The 15,737-nt window shown below is 41.3% G+C and overlaps 1 protein-coding gene across 1 annotated transcript in view; it reads left to right on the forward strand.

Annotated features, from left to right (window-relative positions):
• The window catches only part of ptchd4.L (patched domain containing 4 L homeolog), a 65,790-nt gene that overhangs the window by 40,885 nt on the left and 9,168 nt on the right, over nucleotides 1-15,737 (forward strand). The window contains exon 2 of the mRNA XM_018264057.2: nucleotides 8,868-9,348. Coding sequence (XP_018119546.1) covers nucleotides 8,868-9,348 — 481 coding nt within the window. The remainder of the gene's footprint in view (nucleotides 1-8,867; nucleotides 9,349-15,737) is intronic.

Below are 15,737 nucleotides of genomic sequence, written 5' to 3' on the forward strand. Positions count from 1 at the left end.
TGTATGTACAATTGATGTGACATTTCTGTCCCCATTGGGACCTTTCTCAAGGCAAACATACCCACAATGATTCACAACATACAGTCAAGTTTGGGAAGCCCTTTTAATTCTTTGGAGTTTTGTTTATCATTGGCTGAGCTTTCAAAATTGCAACTTCCTTTAAATATATAACATGCCTTATGGAAACAGTAGTATTTCAACAGTGACATTGGATTAACAGAAAATATGTAATATGCATCATAACAAAATGAGTCAGGTGCATAATTTTCTGCACCCCAACAGAGATATTACATCAATACTTAGTTGAGTCTCCATTTGCAAATGTAACAGCCTCTAGTCGCCTCCTATAGCCTTTGATGAGTGTCTGGATTCTGGATGTGGCTATTTTTGATCATTTGTCCATACAAAATCTCTCCAGTTAAATTTGATGGCTGCCGAGAATGGACAGTCTGCTTCAAATCATCCCATAGATTTTCTATGATATTCAAGTCGGGGGACTGTGACGGCCATTCCAGAATATTGTTCTTGTCCCTCTACATAAATGTCTTTGTAGATTTCCAAGTGTGTTTAGGGTCATTGTCTTGTTGGAATATCCATTGATATTGGGTTGAATTTATCCGAACCTCGACTTTAACAAGGGCCCCAGTAGTCCCTGAACTAGCCACACAGCCCCACAGCATGATGGAACCTCCACCAAATGTGACAGTAGGTAACAGGTGTTTTTCTTGGAATGCGGTGTTCTTCCGCCATGCCAAATAACTTGTCTCCTGAGTCCAAAGCAGTTTGTTTTATATATATCAGTCTATTTAATCTAGTTGTCCATTTTGCTCATTTAGCTTTCATTCATTGTTCCATTTCTTGCAATGAATGAGAAGCTACAGATGGAAGTATTGGGTTTTAAAATCGATTATTAAACTGGAGGAGAGGGTCTATTTATTACAATGATAGTTGTTCCAAGAGCAGTGGAGTCACAGAAGGCTTCCAATTACAATATATTAGCTTCATATGCACAGTCATTGTCAAATCCTTACCATAAAAAGGACCAAAGCAATAAAATAACTGCAACGCTTGCATTTTGGAGGAACCAGGAACCTTCCACAACTAATTCTGTTCTGATATGGATATGATCAACAAAACCCAACACTGCCATTACACCACTGGTGTAGAGGAGATATCTTTCCCTGCACACTATGATTAAAGAGATGGTGACCTCAGATATGAGAATCATCAAAAGACATTAGATAAAAGAGAAGCTTCCAGCCTTGGGTTTGGTTAAAGCCTCAAAGTAAATGTGTTTTTGGTTGACAGTCAGTGGGTCAGTGGTCAGCGGCGGTGATTCTGTTAGTTAGAACTAATGAATGATACAGTATTAGATAAATAGGGCAGTTTTCTGCTTTATTGGTCTTTATGCTCCTTATTTAGCCGCCATACCTTCACTCATGGCGAAAGCTTGTTTTGGGGACCATTATATTCTCTGCCATCAAGCAGTCATTAGGAGAGACCATTAGGAGACAATGCACTTTGAAGTATCGGATAAATTATCCATCTAGCTGAATGTCCTGAGAGTTCAGTCTAGTTCCCCCGTAGGCTTTTTGTACCCTAAGTGTGCACTCCACAGCTGTAACTGCACTGCTAATATAATCCAGGATTCTTGAGGTGGGAATGTTGGTGGGACAGACAAGGAGGACAACTATTCACATGTAGATTACAGCAGTAGGAACATGGGTTTCAATTTCAGAGTGAGCTTTATATCCGCAAGTTGGATGATTGGATGATTTTTTTGGACAGACATAATATCAAAGGCTATTGTGATACTAAGCTCTATAGTTAGTATAGGTATGGGGATATAGAATTTAATTAAAAGTAGGGAGGGGTGTGTGTATGGATGCTGGGTTTTCATTTGGAGGGGTTGAACTTGATGGACTTTGTCTTTTTTCAACCCAATTTAACTAACTATCTAACTATGTAATTAAGGAATTTAGGACCCATATGAAGAGCACAAGCAGCCCATTTTGACATAAGTCCATCTAGTAAGGTCCTAGTGCAGGTCTGGAATGGAAGTCAAAATAGGCCCTGCCATTCCAAGTCCACAGAGGCTCAAACAGCCCCCTACCAGCCCAAACAGCCCCCTTCCAGCCCACTATATGTTGACTTTCTATGGAACCATACAGCAGCCCCTCTGGCATTTTCCAGAACCCACAGATTGCCAGTCCGGGCCTGTCCTAGTGCAAGGCTATGGTTTGGGTCTTCCTCTCTTCTAGGTTGAGTGCAGAGGACCTTTTGTCATTGCCTTGTATAACTGTTATGTGCCATCCGATAATGGATGGGCTTAATTTCCAAATCATGATACCTGAAAATTTGTACCAATGTTCCTGTTTCAGTATAAAACATTCTGAGCCATGCAGCGCACCAGTAGACCGCAGATTTCTTAATGCACATCCCATAATTCACCCATAAATATTATTCACCAGAGGTAATTCACTAATGATAGGAGCCGCTGTCAAAAGGAGTTTTATCCCTTAACAGTTCGAACGGCCCCTGTGGTCTTAATTGAAAGATTCATTGATCTGTGATCGTCCTGTTGTGCACGGCTAGATTAATGAATATCCCTCCAAGAAGCAGAAGAATTTATCGTTGGCTAATGGTCTAGGTGCACTTCTGTACGGTTCCCTTCATCCGGGCTGCTCAGATTGTCTTCTATTATCTAATACCAGATAAGATTACCAGAATAGGAACCAGCCCATCAACCCTCAAAATACCTGTTTAACGATCCATGGGGAATGGAAAGCAGGAATGAGTTAGATGTAATTAAAGGACCACTATGCCTTTATTTATTTATTTTTTTCAGTGTCTTGTATGTTTCTTTACTTGATTTACATGTACATGGGATAAATACATTTTTTCTGTATCCCACACTAACGGTTCATCTCCAGGCCTGCTGCCTTTGTAATCCCTGTGGCTGCATCATTCAAGCGTCCAGACTTTTTTTTTATTTCTGTAGAACTCTAAAAATTGAGATTTATGAAGTGTAAAAACCACAAAAAAAACTCAATACAAAACTCAAAATAAAACAGTTGAGGTCCAACCGAAGTTGTTAGAAGCTGTGCTGATCCTATTGGACCTTTTTTTGGCCATTTGGACATTAGGGGGCACATTTATTAATGGTCAAAGTAAAAACCTTTGAAGGATTTACTGCAAATACTTCGATCGAATCATCGAAGGAAAAATCGTTCGAACGATTAAATCCTTCGAACCGAACGATTAAATCCTTCGAACCGAACGATTAAATCCTTCGAACCGAACGATTCGAAGGATTTTAATCCATCGATCGAACGATTTTCCTTCGATCAGAAATTTGTTAGGAAGCCTATGGGGACCTTCCCCATAGGCTAACATTGATATTCGGTAGGTTTTAGTAGGGGGGTCGAAGTTTTTTTTAAAAAAGACAGTACTTCGACTATCTAATGGTCGAATAGTCGAAAGGTTTTTCGTTCGAATTGAAGTCGTAGTTGAAGGTCGATTTAGCCAATTGGATGGCCGAAGTAGCCAAAAAAAATGTTCGAAATTGGAAGTAGTTTTGCTTCTATTCCTTCACTCGAGCTAAGTAAATGTGCCCCTAAGAGATTATTTTTCCGTTAGTATTTGTCCAAATATCTACAGTTTTTACAGGTCTTCAGCTTATTAGCGCATCGTTCAGCGTTCAGTTTTCGTTCATGCTTTTTATATTCAGCTATTTGAATACATTACATACATGGCATTTGGGGTTTTAGGAAAAAAAATTTTATTTGTGGTTTCAAAAACCTCCAAAACTACTAAAATAAGACTGGGCCTCCCCATGTAAACAATGAAAGATGCTATGGAGCAAATATTTGCTGGTACTAATTTCAGGCAGGTTTGATTTGATATTTAAACCAAAGGTAATAATTTTAACTTAGCATTAATGTCAAAGCAGTGAAAACGTTCAAGCATTTCTTTATGCATAAGTACTGTAGCTTTCCTGCTTTATCTTTATATTGCAGCCCACTTGGGTTAATGGTCATATTCTTCTTTGTGCCTTCCCAATGTGGCAACTCTTAATAAAATAAGCACTCACCCTAAATCTCTCCCTAACTGACCTTCAGGCTGGGCCCCCTTAGCTCATAACAAGGTTACAGATATATAGAAACATTGGGGTAACAGTCACCCTGATATAGTTCCAGGGGTACCCAGGGCACAAATAAGCACTCACCCCAAATCTCCCCCTAACTGACCTTCAGACTGGGCCCCCTTAGCTCATAACAAGGTTACAGATATATAGAAACATTGGGGTAACAGTCACCCTGCTATAGTTCCAGGGGTACCCAGGGCACAAATAAGCACTCACCCCAAATCTCCCCCTAACTGGCCTTCAGGCTGTTCTCCCTTAGCTCATAACAAGGTTACAGATATATAGAAACATTGGGGTAACAGTCACCCTGATATAGTTCCAGGGGTACCCAGGGAACAAATAAGCACTCACCCCAAATCTCCCCCTAATTGGCCTTCAGACTGGGCCCCCTTAGCTCATAACAGTGTTACAGATATATAGAAACATTGGGGTAACAGTCACCCTGCTGTAGTTCCAGGGGTACCCAGGGCACAAATAAGCACTCACCCCAAATCTCCCCCTAACTGGCTTTCAGGCTGTTCTCCCTTAGCTCATAACAAGGTTACAGATATATAGAAACATTGGGGTAACAGTCACCCTGATATAGTTCCAGGGGTACCCAGGGAACAAATAAGCACTCACCCCAAATCTCCCCCTAACTGGCCTTCAGACTGGGCCCCCTTAGCTCATAACAAGGTTACAGATATATAGAAACATTGGGGTAACAGTCACCCTGATATAGTTCCAGGGGTACCCAGGGTACAAATAATCACTCACCCCAAATCTCCCCCTAACTGGCCTTCAGACTGGACCCCCTTAGCTCATAACAGTGTTACAGATATATAGAAACATTGGGGTAACAGTCACCCTGCTGTAGTTCCAGGGGTACCCAGGGCACAAATAAACACTCACCCCAAATCTCCCCTAACTGGCCTTCAGACTGGGCCCCCTTAGCTCATAACAAGGTTACAGATATATAGAAACATTGGGGTAACAGTCACCCTGATATAGTTCCAGGGGTACCCAGGGCACAAATAAGCACTCACCCCAAATCTCCCCCTAACTGGCCTTCAGACTGGGCCCCCTTAGCTTATTACAAGGTTACAGATATATAGAAACATTGGGGTAACAGTCACCCTGCTATTATTCCATCATCTTGCTTTGCCACCAGTTCAAGGATGTCTTTACATAAGTAGCTTCTAGGGATGGATGAATTTTTTCGCCTTGTTTCGCTGCGGAAATGACACCCATAGACTTGTATGGCGTTGTGCTTCAATTGAAAAAAAAGATGTGCGTCAAAAAAAATTCGGCATAGACTTTTCGCCATAGACTTTAATGGGCGTTGGCGACATTTCGCTGGCGGTGGATTTTTGGCAAAACGAAACGGGTCAAATTCACCCATCCCTAGACTAGCTTCATATGAGAAAAAATAAAATAATAATCACCTTTATGTTTCACAAAATCTACACTTGAGAAGGAGCAGTGGCCGCTTAACAGAATGACCTTTATCTTCACATGAGAAGTTAATTCCTGACCCTTGATAAGATGTAGCTGTGTTTGTTTTCAGACAGCGCCCGCATCAGGTTATCAAATCATATTTGTTTGAAGCAGAAATTAGCAGCAAACAATGTGGGTCAGGGGAGTTAAGCCAACACTTATATAATTAACAGAGAGTCGCAATAAACATTGATAAAACAACTGCTGGAAGTTGAAATCATTGCAGCACCATAGCCGTGGGTTCCTGGGGGGGATTCTCAAGAGCAATAGGCAGCCTGTGCTTTTAATAGAAATATAATTAACAGCTGATTGGCCATTAATTGACTATTGTTTGGGTAGGGCCGCAGTGCACGTACATTATAGGTAATTTGTTTGCACAATGATTTGGGGTTTTAATCAACTTTTCTATATGCCCTTGGTGAGATTTTTACAGCACTTAAGACTCCCATTATTCTGAAGCAGAAAACGACGCACCCATGTTTCATTAAAGGAGAATGAATATAAAGTTTTGTAGGTTTAGCTTCTATGACAACTGTAACTGTAACAACGTTGATGACGTCTGAAGACCCCTTAATTCAGTTTCTCAGCAGAGAGTTTCCAGCTTTGCTTGATCACCAGCAGGTGGACACAAGGGGCAAATTTACTAAAGGGCGAAGTGACTAACGCTGGCGAAAATTCGCCATCGTGACGTCATTTCGGAACTTCGCCAATTGACTAACTGTCGCCTGTGTAACTTCGCTAGTGAAGGAGATAGGGAGCGAAGTACCGCTAGAGTCTAACGCCTGGCGAATTTGCGCTCTGGCGAATGGACGTAACTAGGCAAATTCACTAAAAAATTGTTGTAAATTTTTCTAAGTCCCAAAAACACTAGCGTGTTTTCCTTTTTTCAGGGTGATAGGCTGCAAAAGAGCATACATTTTTGGGGTAACCTGCTTCCCCCCTACATTTCCTAAAATATGGCACATAAACTATACACTGGGCTCATGTGTAGGGCAATATAACAACTTTATTTTATTTTATTAAGGTTTCCCAGGCTTGTGTAGTGTAATGTATTTGCTGCAACATATACTTTAACTTCCTGCCACATGCAAATTAGCCAACGCTAGCGCAACTTGCCAGCATTCAGCGCCCTGGACGCAACTTCGGATTTTAGCGAATTAGCGATGTCCTGGCGAATCTACGCCTGCCAAACTGTTGCGATGTGAGCGAAGCCGTCGCTGGCAATTTTTCTGATGTTAGTGAATTTGACCCTATGTATATACTAAAGTGCAAGAGTGTTTTAGGCCCCTATACCTCCCTGAGGCGGGCAAGTCGATGCCGCCACCCCCTGCGCTTAACCTTTTACGTCAGAGAGGGTAGAGGGAGGGACGTATGGCTAGTGCAGAGAGCTAATTGTGCTTTCTGCACTAGTCCCCTTGGAAACTTGCGGGCTGCTGATCCTTCTCTGCTGATCCTTTTCTGCAATAGTGTGCCAAAAAATGGTAACAATACCATTCCGACTATTCCGTAATGTGTCCCTAGAAAGACTTGTCTGAGATGTCAAATGTAACTAAATGCATAAAAAAAAAAATCTCCAACTTTTTTCCCCTTCAGCCAATCACAATTCAATTTAGCTCTTCTGAAATTATTTGTTTTTGATTTGAAATAATATTTGCCATAATAAATCCTGGGATGTTTTGCCTATATGCCTATAAGAAATTTTAGGAGGATGGATCCTGTGGACTGTTTTCCATACCCACTCCCTTCCTTGGCACAGGCAGAGTCCATGAAGTTCAACCCTCCTCAAAACCCTTGAGAAGATACAAAGCGGGTGTGTTTGATAACTGGGACTGTGGCCCTTATGCACAGTGGTAAAAAGGGCCTGGAAGGAATTTTTGTGTCTTATTTTGGGATGCAATACTTATTGAAGGAAGGGTGCTTCATAGATCCAAACATTCTTTGGTTTGGGATAAAGGAAGAACATTGCTTAACACATTTCATGTAAATAAGTAGAATCAACTAATAATTTACGTTGACTGTTGAAATCTTGTTGGAATTGGTCTTCATTCTCAGTCTGGTTTAATTACTTTAAAAAAGTAAAATAATTACTATATTAGTTTAATTGCTTTAATGTAGGAATAAATTAGATGACAGAATAGGAAGATAAATGAACCGTTAAAATCCAGGGATTTTTTATCCTGCTGAAAAAGGCAGAATCGTGGTCCAAAGGCTGAACCGAATCCTGGATTTGGTGCATCTCTACTTTAAAGTAATAAAACTAGTCTATTGGGGTACTGTCTAGCAACCTATAGCAAACAATCAGATAAGCAGGAATTAGTATGGATAGATTGGAATTGGTTACTAACCTGTAGCAAGCTTTGCAAATTGTATTACTCCAATATATGGCTGCCACCTGACTGGTTTTCAACTTTCTACCTATTAAAACACCAGCCAAGGCCAGGGCCAGTTAAACAAATTTACCAGTAAATTTGTTATTCTGTGTCGTTCCGACCCCAGTCTACCCCAACTCCCATTCCCAAATCTGCTTCTATCCCCCCCCCTGTCAGCCCATCTTACCTACCAAATAGCAACCTCATCTGCTGCTTTTTTGTCTCCACTCCGCCCCTTTCCAACATCACCCCTTTTATATCACTGCCCCTTCTCTGCATGGTTTCCCCCTATGTTTGTCACCCTTTGGACAAAAAAAAGTCTGGGGTGGGGTGGGGTGGATGATGTGAGGAGCAGGCGACATCAGAGGGCAGGGTGGTGATGTTCTGTGGGCAGGTTTGGACCAGGCCCAAGCAACCAGGCAGAGGTTTGGAAGGCAGAATAAAACACAAATAGGAGTGGGACTCAGTTTTTGGTTTCCTGGGTCAAAACACCCTAACAGCCAGATGTAATTTTAAATAACAAACTGGAAAAAGTCAGTATAGGAACACAAGGCATTAATAATTGATAAAATATTAAAGACATGTTGCCAAGAATAGACCGATCTTCAACATACCAACAGTTCACTTAAAGGTGATGGCCTGATTAGCATTATACATGCAAACGTGTCCAGTTAACCCCCCATACATCAAATCCAGAATCGAGTAAGAATTTAAGGGGAAGATTTATCCAATTGAGAAGAAAATACTTGCAGTATTATTGTGAATATTTTGGAGAATGCAATCTTCTCCCTTTGATAAACCCACCCTGCAGTTTAATTCCAGTCCTTTTCATCCATGAGCCATTAATACATTATTCTTTACTTTGTCTTTTGTAGGATGGGAGGCAGAGCTTTATTGGACATCAGCTGGGAGGTGTCGCAGAAGTACCAAACAGTAAGGATCAAAGGGTCAAGTCAGCCCGGGCCATCCAAATAACATACTACCTCCAGAACTATGGTTCCACAACCCAGGACCATATCAGTGAACAATGGGAGACTGAATTTTGTACGTTAATGCACCAGTTTCAGGAAGAGCGAGCAGACATTCAGCTCTATTCTTTAACGTCGTTCAGTTTGCTGAGAGACTTTCAAAAAACCATAGACCTCTCAAGGAGTAAGATTGTCGTCAGTCTAATGCTGGTGCTCATGGCCGCCACCCTGTCCAGCTCGATGAAGGACTGCCTGAGGAGCAAGCCTTTTCTTGGATTATTGGGAGTGCTCACAATCTGCATCTCTAGTGTTACCGCTGCAGGGATATTTTTTGTCACGGACGGGAAATACAACTCGACTCTGCTAGGAATTCCATTCTTCGCAATGGGTAAATATTTACTGTGCCTTCAAAATTGTGCTTGCGGCTCCTTCTGATGGTCAATGATATACTTAGCTCAGAAACTATTTCTTGGCAAGTCATGGGATACTGTCATGGGAAAAACATTTTTTTCAAAATGAATCAGTTAATAGTGCTGCTCCAGCAGAATTCTGCACTGAAATCCATTTCTCAAAAGAGCAAACAGATTTTTTTTATATAAAATTTTGAAATCTGACATGGGGCTAGACATATTGTCAATTTCCCAGCTGCCCCTGGTCATGTGACTTGTGTTCTGATAAACTTCACTCTTTACTGCTGTACTGCAAGTTGGAGTGATATCACCCCCTCCCTTTTCCCCCCAGCAGCCAAACAAAAGAACAATGGGAAGGTAACCAGATAGCAGCTCCCTAACACAAGATAACAGCTGCCTGGTAGATCTAAGAACAACACTCAATAGTAAAATCCAATGTCCCACTGAGACACATTCAGTTACATTGAGAAGGAAAAACAGCAGCCTGCCAGAAAGCATTTCTCTCCTAAAGTGCAGGCACAAGTCACATGACCAGGGGCAGCTGGGAAATTGACAATATGTCTAGCCCCATGTCAGATTTCAAAATTGAATATAAAAAAAATCTGTTTGATCTTTTGAGAAATGGATTTCAGTGCAGAATTCTGCTGGAGTAGCACTATTACCTGATGTGTTTTGAAAAAAAACACATTTTCTGATGACAGGATCCCTTTAATAAGGTAGTTCCCCTTATAATAAAAGTGAACCTTTGAGGTCCAACCTTTTGTCTGAGCCCCTTCTTAGCACACAAAAAAATATATTGTACACAGAACATACGACAAAATTGAAAAGTATAAATACTATACACTATAACTCATCTAGTATCTACATGGTCCAGGTCCACAACCCTAAACAACCTTCCGCAAATGGTTTTGGAAAATGTTATAGATTAACCACAAAAAAGCATTCAAAAACCACAAAGGTCACCAGAAAAATTGAGACTTATGGTTTTTGAGTGGCTGAATTCCCCCCTTTTTTTTTTTTGTGGTTCGTCTATAAAATTTTTCCAACCCTCTCATTATCTCATAACAAGGTTACAGATATAGAAGAATATCATTTAGCCATTGTACCAAGATTATCTAGGACAGAAAATATGTTTTCTCCCCAAATCACAACCTAACTGAATATCAAGAACAAGGTGTATCTTGGAAAGAAATCGGTAATCTCCCTAAATGTCACCCTAATTAAGGTTGAGTTCCCCTGCCATTTACCCAAGCTTCCCCCAGGGGAACTCCACCGTTTGGGATCCTCGCCTGGAGACAGTAGTATTCTGAGGCAATTTATTTATGGTTTCTCTTTTAGTATTTTGTCTTGTGGCTCTCTTCAGAACTGGATGCCAGCGGAGCAGTCATGTATCAGTTAATATACTCAAAGCAGATAGAAACCCATGGAAGCAGACAAAGTGATTATAGCTTTTTCTGCAGCAAATCCATTTATCTCTCATTAAAAGAGCTTTCATGCAATTTCAACAAGCAATAAAAGCCTGTGAGCCAGGCATGGCGATCCATGGCTCCAGAAGTGCAGTCATTTGCCCAAATGGAAGTGTTTTGTCTACAGCACTCAGGAATAGGTGGAGCCCATTATACTCAGATGATTATATAAACAAGTAGGTGACAGCTTGCCCCTCTGATTTCACCCATTGGTATTATATCTAGGTTTTGATATATTCTTCTCACAGAGAGATATGTCTGTAGCGCACCCTTGGGTGAAGCTTTTGCTGTGTATTAAGGCTGTGTGTGACCAGGCTAAAACTGCTTGTAGTGTGCCCCGGACCCCCAGTGTACCCGTGCAACTCCCTGCAACTCCAGGTACCTGGTGTGGATAAATGCAGCAGGATATTCAGCCAGACAGTTTCTTTGCAGTAAACTATAACTTGTTTATTAACAGAGAACAGTGGCAAGGTCATAGTTCACAGGCACTTTGATGTTTAACGTAATCATAGAGTAGCTTCAAACAGTAGTATTCCCTCCAGGGGGTACAAGGTACATCAGACAGGCTAATATTCAATAGATATCAAAGTTACAGCAACAATAGACTTGGGGAATAGTTACCACTCTCACTGGGCACTATCCCTCTGGTGAAGCACTAAGGCATGGGTTTCTCAGCCTGGGGTCTTGTATCTTGGCACCGGACTTGATCCTCACCTCACCCACTGTATTCAGCCTGGGGTCTTGGGTCTTGGTATCCTATCTGGTCCTCAACTCACCCACTGTAGTCCCTGCTCTTGTGGTTCAAATACCACGGGGTCCTAACCCCACTATTTCTCCTCGTTGGAGCCACATCTGCTCAATAGCTACCCCTGTGCTGACTCTCACTCCTAGAGCGACTATTACTGTATTACTATCACTATCTTACACTTAAGTTTCTTTCCCAGCAGACCTGGACCTGTAGTACCTCTCAGTGAGGCAAAGTCCCAGGACAGACCCAGACCACATGGTGCAAAACCCCTTTTATATTGACAAAAACAGTGCCATCTAGTGAACAAACTCCATGAACTAATGTGGACCCAGCAAGGGACATAGCTGCCTGAGTTAACTAAAGGACCCTTAGGTGTCCTTTACCAAGGGGAAATGCCTGAGATAAATACACCCAAATCTCAGGGTCTCTACATGTCTGTTCCAACGCGAGGCACAATTGTGCAATTTGGAAAATGTGATTTTCCTGTAGGATTCATGTCCCAAAGGTACAATTTTGCTTAATTAAAATGGGCACAATGCACCTTTTTTTGCACTTTCCTCACAGTGCAGAATTGCCACAGGTCTCTGCACCACTGTGACTGCTTGTGTTCAGCAGCGTTGTATTCATGAGGCCCATATCTGTCCCTATATTGAGTGTTATTCAGACAAGGCTATGCCCCCTGGCACTACAGTCTGCACCATTTGTTGGATTTATATATCTAGTTGTAGGCTGCAGCCAGCTAGACAGGGCTAAGAAGCGCTTGTTGAATGTGCACTAAGGAGAATGCTCTTGTGCCCCTTTACTGCTCTTGTACTTCTTCCCCCTGTCTCTGTAAATGACCCCCCTAGTGTGTCCCTTGTTTTTCTGATGCAATGCAACATAATTGCTCTTGCATCCATTCTACCTAAAAAATGATTGGTGAGAAATGGAGCTTTTTCTAAGAAGTACTGTGGGGTTGCTTGGCCTTACCTACTGCTTCTTTGTCTGATAGGGAAGCTCACTCTCTCTCTGCATTTTTTCTTCTACTCTGTTGGCTATAGGCAGACTGATGTCCCGGCAATCTGAGGGTTCAAACATGTCCATGGCCAATCTCCAACAACTTGAACATAATCGATTTCAAACACTTAGGCGCTTATCAAAGGTCGAGTTTGTGAGGTTTTTAATCTACCTCGAATAAACTCACAACTCGAAAGTTTGCTTATTTATGAAAAACCTGAACTTGATTGAATGCAATTGGGGGAAAAAAGCTCAAACTGATAGTTATCAGGGAAAAAAAAACTCAAATACCTCGAACTGGTTGAGTTTTTGTACAATAACCACCACCACCACCGAAAATCAGGAAGGCAAAAAACATCTTCAAATGTTTCAAGGTGCCTGTGCCACTGACTTCTACATGACCTTGACAGGTTTTAGCTGGAGTATTTTAGGATTTGAGCTTTCAGTTTATTTTTAACCCACAGAATTTGAGTTTTATTGAAACTACCTAAGAAAAACTCAACTCGAACCCAACTCTAACTTTAATAAATAACCCCCTTAAACTGTGCACCATTTAGGACACAACTAGGGTTATATAATAAAAGGCACTAAGTTTGCCCAGGAGCAGTAACCCATAGCAACCAATCAGCAGGAAGCATTTACTGGTCATCTGTTTAAAAGCAAACATCTCATTGGTTGCTATGGGTTATTGCTCCTGTGCAAACTTAGTGACCTTTATTACATATAGGGGAACTTGCCTTATACTTTTTTGTCCCTACCCCCAGCAAATATTGGTTCTGCTGTCTCTGTTTGAAAGCCCATAGCACCTAGAGATACTTATCTGAAATTAAATGTGATCGTGCACTTACCCAGCTTACTTATCGTTGCATTGACTCATTTACAGTAACATTACAATAAGCTTTCTCTTGTGATCTATTCGGTATAACCCAGGAGGGGTCTGAACTCCAGTCACAGCGTGTTATAAAGTACAGGTATGGGACCTGTTATCCAGAATGTTCCTGACCTGGATTTTTCCCGATAAGGGATCTTTCCTTAGTTTGGATCTCCATGCCTTAAGTCTGTAAAAAAAATTATTTAAACATGAAATATACCCAACAGGCCTTTTTTCCCAATAAGGATTAATTATATCTTAGTTTGGATCAAGTATAAATTATTGTTTTATTATTACACAGAAAAAGGGAAATCCTTTTTAAACATTTGAATTATTTAACTATAGTCTATGGCAGACAGTCATCCCTTAAAGGAGAAGGAAAGCTTATGTTTAGGATAGCAGTTGCTGTATTAATGTGGTGTGACGTCACTTCCTGCCTGAGTCTCTCCCTGCTCTGGGCTCAGATTACAGCAGAGAAGAGAGGGGGGGGGGAGAGGAGCAAACTGAGCATGCTCTTGCCCAGGGCAATGAGGTTTAAGCTGAAGACAGGAAGTCTGATACAGAAGCCCATGAGTACACAATAGAAGGAAAGAAATGCAGTGTTTCTTTTGATAGGGGACTCAGAGCAGCATTACTTTGGGGGTTTACTGGTATATTTAGATGGACCTTTCTGATAAGGCTTACTTAGTTTTAACCTTTCCTTCTCCTTTAATTCTGAGCTTTCTGGATAACGGGTCTACGGGTAACGTATCCCATATCTGTACTTTTTCTTTTGTGATAGAGTTCAGCACGGCACCCAGACAATATCCAGCATATAAGCCGGCGGCACGCTGTCCTGCAGTTTTGTCTCCAACCAAAATGAATGGAAGTTGGCATGTTGTACAAGAGGCACGAGTAACTGATAGGGAAACGATAGCAGAAGACCGATCACAGAGTCAATATTTGTGTTTAATACGCAGTAGGGACAGCGAGAGTAAGAAATGAATTCATGTGATTTTCCGCCTGGCTGAGTCTCTCCGGAGCTTTATAATAATGCTGTTGTGCAAAGTTTAACTATCAAAAGGAGATATTGTTAAAAGCACAAAAGTTGTTACGGTTTGCGGAACCTCCTGGGGCAGATTTCGTTTCTGTGCATAACAGATTTAATGTGCTTTGTAACTGTTGCTTATATTGTCATATGTGGATTTTATAGCACCAGTGCTGAAATGATTTGTCTGTTGTAGATCATTAAGCTTTGGAACCTGACTGCTAGAGCTGGAGACGATATGTTTCTGCTTTCCTTTTTTGATTTGTGCCATGTTGCATATTGTGCGGTTACAGGTCGATCAATGATCTGATACCTATAGGGTTACAATGTAAGTGTCTATAAATAATAGAAATGATGGGTCTGCAGATTGTGCAAAATGCTTATATTTAGTGACTGCCAGTCCAAACTCATTATATGACTTACAGAACGTGTGCAGATGGCAAGTCCCTTACATTGACAAGAACAGGACGACACCGCCATCTATAGATAAGCTGCAGACATGTTTGAAAAGCAGTAACTTGAATGGCAAATCTATTCGCTGACGTAGCACAGTCATAGAGTATACAAGTTGGCGTTCAACCAGTTCAGGGTTAATAGCACCGAGAGTGTTTTGACTGCCACTGTAATAAGACTTAAACAGTGGTGTTACCAATAAAAACTAATAGTTGATTTTGCTGTGGGAAACTTGTCTGAAACAAATCGGGGCTCACCATGACAACTTTAGTTCTATTGCCACAAATGATTGCAACCTATGGACCTAGGAAATATTTCCATAGCTCCTATCTAGACAGTAGGCCTGGACCTGTTGATAAATCTCAGCCCAGCATTAGTAAATAAGGAGAGGCCTTAGGCAGTATCAGGTCAGGTTGGAGCAGATCTGTGTCTGAGAAAGGAACTGTGCCCTAACAACTGTTACTCCACCACTGTATGGACCACATGTAGAATATAGGACACAACCACATCACTGGGTGCTATTCCTCCAAAATGTTTTTTTCTGCCTCCTTAAAGGAGAAGGAAAGCTACGGAGGCATTTTATTTCCAATAGATTAGCTGCAATAGTGCAAGCTAGAATGCTATATTTATTCTGTAGAATATTTAACCATACCTGAGTAAAAAGTTCTAGAAACTCTCTATTTGTTTAGGATAGCAGCTTCTGTATTAATGTGGTGTGACATCACTTCCTGCCTGAGTCTCTCCCTGCTCTGGGCTCAGATTACAGCAGAGGAGGGGGGGGGAAGAGGAGCAAACTGAGCATGCTC

The sequence above is a fragment of the Xenopus laevis genome, chromosome 5L, assembly GCF_017654675.1.
Source record: "Xenopus laevis strain J_2021 chromosome 5L, Xenopus_laevis_v10.1, whole genome shotgun sequence".
Lineage (NCBI taxonomy): Eukaryota > Metazoa > Chordata > Amphibia > Anura > Pipidae > Xenopus > Xenopus laevis.